This window comes from Loa loa (genome assembly GCF_000183805.2).
Source record: "Loa loa unplaced genomic scaffold supercont3.351, whole genome shotgun sequence".
Taxonomy (NCBI): Eukaryota; Metazoa; Nematoda; class Chromadorea; order Rhabditida; family Onchocercidae; genus Loa; species Loa loa.
Window position 1 is genome coordinate 38,142 of NW_018108531.1, and position 6,028 is coordinate 44,169.

Below are 6,028 nucleotides of genomic sequence, written 5' to 3' on the forward strand. Positions count from 1 at the left end.
TTGGAATACATGTGTTCACTGATGCTTCAAGTTTAGCATATTCAGCAGCAGTGTATCTAGTGAGTCAGGAATGCATGGAACAAATCATCGCTTATTTTCTCCAAGTCCCGCATTGCTCCTATCAAAGGAATGACAATACCACGTCTAGAACTGATGGCCATACTCATCGGAACACGAGCAGCACAATTCGTCATGACACAACTGGACCTCACCAATACAAAGGTAATTTTGTGGTCAGACTCTAAATGTGCATTACATTGGATAAAAAAATCATTCTAACCTATTACCAAGATTTGTTCAAAATTGGGTCGAGGAAATACGTAGAACGAAATTTACCTTCCGTTATATTCCGTCAGAAGAGAACCCCGTAGATGTGGCAACAAGAGGTCTTAACCCGAAACAACTCAAAGGTTTCATGCCATGGTCCGTTATGGCTAGAACAGGGGGAAATTAACTGGCCATGATGGGAACACGATTTTGATAATAACAACGAACCAAAAGAAATCACCATAGCAAAGGTCTCGCGAATGAGCAAGGATCATAATCTTCAATTTATCGACGTTTTAGCAAATGGCTAAGACTGTTACGAACAACTGCGTGGATCCTTAAGTTTATTCGATTAACAACTAAAAGCGGATTATCATGGCTACAGTCTGTTTCAACTGAAAACATCGACCTACAGATGAGGATTACAAATTGTCGGAATGATTGTTAATTAGACAAGCGCAGTCTGAAGGAGTCAATGACGATGAAATAAACAAGTGGAATTTATTCTACACAGAAGATGATAAGCTATGGAGATCTACTAGTCGACTGGAGAACTCGGAGCTGCCTGAAACTAGCAAATATCCTATGTATCTCCCTCGACACAATCCGATACGGAACTCATTATATTACAACAACATGAAAATCTATGCATGCAGGTATCACTCACACACTTTCAGAATTGAGGAGTAGGTACTGGATTCCCAAAGGCAGAACTGAAGTTAAACGAATGATAAACAAATGTCGAATCTGTAAACGTTGGAACTCCAGATCCTTCAAATCACCACCGATGGTAAGTCTTCCGGAAACGCATGTCAACCGATCTAGAGCCTTTGCACATGTCGGTGTGGATTATTTTGGCCCTCTTTCATTCAAAGGTAATAGTGTGCCAACAAAAAGGTGGGTAATATTATTTACATGCTTTACGACAAGGGCCATGCATCTCGAATTGGCAGAAGATCAGTCCGCATAAACTTTTTGCATGCTATTCGGAGATTCATTGCAAGATGAGGGTATCCCGAACTGATTCTAAGCGACAATGGCACTCAATTCCAGGCGTTAAGAACAATTACGACACAAGTCACTGTTTTCAACTTTTTAGCAAAAGATGGAATGAAATGGAAAAATATTGTATCAAAGGCTCCTTGGCAAGGAGGAATTTATGAGAGACTAATTGGGTTAACGAAAAATCCATTAAAAAGAGCCATTGGCAGAAAATACCTAGCGGAAAGGGAATTGGTGACGCTAATTGCGGAAGTTGAGGGCATATTTAATGCCCGACCACTAACTTATGTTAACTTTGACGACTGCGTTATTATACGTCCCACTGATTTTATTTTGCCTAACACTTCGCTCCATCTACCCATGATTAAGGATGATGATACACAGGAAGAATTTATCCCTCACAGATTAGATACCAAAGAAAGGCTCGTCAAATACTGGGAAAGCACTCTTAAAACTCTCGATATTTTTTGGGAAATCTTTCGAACCGAATATTTAACAAGCCTCAGAGAACACACACAAAGGGAAATTACCTCACCCAAAGGAGCACAAAAAAGAACTCCAAGGAAGGGAGAGATTGCACTCCTAAATGAATCGGGCATTCCAAGGGGAATGTGGAAATTATTAAGAATCAAAGGTGTCAAAATTGATAAGGACGGTCAAGTCATGAATGTTCAAGTAGAAACTCCCACTGGGAAACTCCTCGATCGTCCAATAAATGTACTGTATCCCCTCGAAGTTAACAATGATGAAGATCATCTCGAACTTAATAGCAAGGAAAGCACGAAAGTTCTGGAAATCGAACAGGACACAGGGAAACTCCAGGAACCCATTGCAATGTGAACTAGAAGCAATACAAAACGACAATCTCAATCAAAAGGGGTAAATAAGAGTAACTTAATAGTCCCACTTTCATCAGTATTCATGCTTTACATTCTTATAATACCAGTAGAAGTAAAGAGAGAATGGAAATCGGGAATACCATTTAATATCCCGGAAAAATGGAATTGTGAAGAAATCACGCGGCAGAATTCCACTCTGCTTCAGGTTAGTATTTATGCTCGTAGATCCATCATAGTCCCGGCGATCAAATGTAACAATATTACCCGAACTGCATGCACTAAAGCATTTCTATGGTTCTCGTTATCAGTAACTTCGGACTAACAACCTGACTAATTCGGACTAACAATTTCTGCACCATCATCGGAAACCTGCAGAATTTTATGCAAATCAAAGGCAAATGGCTAGAAGTGATTTAAATCAAGTTTCCCAGAACAAATAGGCAACAGCCAATCAAGTGCACTATTCCTACTGATGGTTGGGAGTTAGATGCCAATCAGCAACAAATTTAATATTAACAGAAGGAAAAATATTTCTTTACGATGGAAATGGATTCGTATTGGATCTTGAAACCGCGGAGAAATGCGCTACACGGGACGGAAAATGCATCACAAACAACAACATCGTTCTCTGGGACGTCCAGCAAATAGCAAAAAAGTGTCTATACCGTAAGGTAGGAACTTTCAGTGCTCAAATCTATGAAAATCATGTGAACATAGACGAACTACAAACGTCATTCATTTTCAGTAAGAAAAACAAAACATTTAGAGGTGAAAATTGCAATTTTACTAACCCCAAACTAATGAATGGTGACGCTGTCATTGATCCTGTAGCGAAGATTGCTAACAATAGGAACAGGAGGAGCACGAATTTGACGCTTGCTTCATCAAAGGGCAAGCAATTAATGATGGAAATACAACGAGGAGACGATAGTGATCCAGAAAATACGAAATTTCAATAATTATTCGATAATTTGCAACAAGAGTTTCAACAGCAATTAAAACTAGTAGAACAGCAAACTTGTGAAAATCGGAACAATCTGTTATTACTAATCGAATGGCTGTCGCTGGATAATCCGCGAGTCTATTGCTACAAAGAAAGGACGGCAAAAGTAGACGGAAAATTATTAATCGCCCCGTGTAAGTCAGATCCATTTCATCCAAAAATTATTGAATTTAAAGGCGGATTAATAAGTATATTTGAAATTGATAGAATTAGTGCAGCACTAGAAATACTAGCACAGAATCAACAAACAGCCAATTCAGTTCCTAAACCACAAGAAACCTTAAGTATTTGGGACGACTCAGTCAACGAGGAGAGGAATTATCAGAACAACTTAAAGGAAAATTCGAAAGAGCGACAGCGTTCGTACAAGTAAAGTTGAGGGAACTTTTTTCGCATTGGAAACTAATTATAATTGGAGTGATCGTTTTGATAACGCTAATAGTGTTTATTATCTTAAAGATTAAATCCTCATTAATTCATTTTATATTTAACCTCATGTTGCAAGACTCTAAACCATCAGGAGGTTGAAACTATTCCCATAGGAGATTTACTAACTTCCCTCCCTAAATTTTTGGAACAAAGAGAACCAACCAAACAAACTCCACTTTATTACAAATCCCACATACTCCCCATATCAACCTTCTCTGGTCGGGACTGTCATGAAAACGAAACCTCAAATAAATTAATTCACATTGTAAATTAATGCTAACGATAACTATGAATCACTTTTAACACACCTACATTCCTTAAAATTATTTCCCACACTTTTTTGTTGTTATCTTTCTAACCAATTTGCATCCTTATGTTTAAACCCTTAATTTCCCATGTTAATCTTTCCGTTAATCTTGTTATAATGCTTGTACCATTTCCGGTGTGTTTTCTCATTCTTCATGTAAAACCACTTCCATTTCTTAACACATATAATCTCGGTCCCAAATCCGGGCGAGGGTGATTCTTCTCTCCTCTTCCAAGGATATCGGCTTCATATCAATCTCTTCTCACGATAAAGGTTAATATCCCTTACTGTTGCAAATTCACAAGACAAATCGACTTCCTAACAAACGCTTTCGCACTAAATTAGCGCTTCATTTGGATAGATTTGATTGGAGTTTAATTACCCAACCTCTGAGGTCGGCAAATAAATTATCTGACAGTCATTACTATTTCACGACAATATGTATAGAATTTAATAGATAAACAGATGAAATTAAGGAGCCTGAAAAAAAAATTAAGAATGGAATGGAATAGGTAAACAAGTGAAATTAAGAAGCCAAGCAAAAAAAAAAAATCTCAAATGGAAAAGAAAGATGGATTGAATCGAAATAGATAACATCTATTACGGATTATTAACTGCTATTTATTGATTGTAATTGAAATTAAGAAACCAAAAACGAGACGAAAGATTATAATATGGACAAATAAAATGCATAGATTAATTGGGCTTTAATAAAAAAGCAAACTTTTTTTTATCAAAATAACAAGCCGAATTCCACATTCGTAATGTTGTAATTGAATGAAGTTGTGATAAAATATTACTAAATTCTTCACTTAAACATCCATTATGAATTGTTAATGTTGTTAATGATTGCTGTAATCTGAAAATTGATTGAAAAATTATTGTAATTAAAAGTTTTTGAATCTTGAAAATATAATCTAAAATTTATATTTAAAAAAAATTTGAAAATGAAATTACTGTTAAATTATTTGGAATTGAAATATGCAAATAAAGAAACTATCGATTATCTTACAAAAATTTTTTGTAATGTTAAGAAAAAAAGGAAACATTTTTAATGACTCATTTATGGATTTTTTTTTTTTTTTGGAAATCTTTGAAAAAGAAAGTGAAGGAATAATTGTTAACCTAGAAAACATAATTTTTAGCGCTCGATTTGCATATTTATCAGAATTAAATTTTAGATTATACGTAGTACCACGTGTATCCGTAAGCTCTATACGATATGTAAATTTGGCACTTTTGCAATGTTGTGCAATATCTCGAGCAAATAGCGTTTGTTCATTATTATCATCATCTAAAAATTATATCAGTATTTTCTAGAAATATTATCACTTATATTATCAGTGGATTTTGATAATTTTTGAAATCTATTCAAATTTCATTTCTTCATCTGTTATTTCTCTTATGCATTAATTAATTAGCTGTTGATAAAAACTTTGCCACATTTCTATTTTTAAACCTATTTCAATCAAAATTTTTCTTACTTCATTTCCATCACAACCTAATTTTTTTAAAATTTCATCCCAATATTATTCTTATTAAAAATTCAAAAGAAAAAATGCAAAATTATAACATTTAACTAATCGTATAATTAACATAACAATTTGAGTTTTATTTCCCTTGACAATGGATTTTAATAAAATCGTTATATTAAAATATCATAGTTTTGATAACTAAAACGTTCCTTATCATATTAAACATTATCTTTATCACTATAATGGCAGTTTTTTTTTCTTGTATCAAAATAAAACATTTCCTTACCATTTAGCTCAACAATTCGGATATCTAATGCCAAAATATCCAACCATTTACCATAAATTGTATAAAAATACTTGCAGCATTGTTGTAGCTTCAATCGTTCTAACGGTGAAAAATATTCAGAAAGCCTTTGCAATGCCAATTCCGGAGGATAATTACCATTCATTAAGGAATTATTCTTTTTAGCAACATTTATAACTGATAAAAATACTGTGCAGCTAATCAGCTAATCTGTAATACGTAAAATATTATCAAATGAAAATTTTAATTTTAATAAAATTTTTTGTAAAAAAAAGCCATTTAAATAATTATGACAACATTAGATAATTACATAATTATCGTATTATCAATGAAAATTTTATTTAACTATCAATAACGATAATATATAATGATAGTCGCAATGATTCGCATCACCTTATTTAA

At 34.0% G+C, this 6,028-nt stretch overlaps 2 protein-coding genes across 2 annotated transcripts; one reads left to right on the forward strand and one right to left on the reverse strand.

Moving 5' to 3' along the window:
- Positions 1-2,688: 2,688 nt before the first annotated feature.
- Positions 2,689-3,484, forward strand: LOAG_10289 (hypothetical protein; the record flags this gene model as incomplete). The annotated part of the gene is made up of 4 exons (XM_020448125.1): positions 2,689-2,774; positions 2,854-3,038; positions 3,117-3,245; positions 3,288-3,484. The coding sequence occupies 4 exons, from the start codon at positions 2,689-2,691 to the stop codon at positions 3,482-3,484; spliced, it is 597 nt and encodes a 198-aa protein (XP_020301702.1).
- Positions 3,485-4,543: 1,059 nt separating this feature from the next.
- On the reverse strand, positions 4,544-5,771 carry LOAG_10290 (hypothetical protein; the record flags this gene model as incomplete). The annotated part of the gene is made up of 3 exons (XM_003145818.1): positions 4,544-4,706; positions 4,973-5,141; positions 5,609-5,771. The coding sequence occupies 3 exons, from the start codon at positions 5,769-5,771 to the stop codon at positions 4,544-4,546; spliced, it is 495 nt and encodes a 164-aa protein (XP_003145866.1).
- Positions 5,772-6,028: the final 257 nt, after the last annotated feature.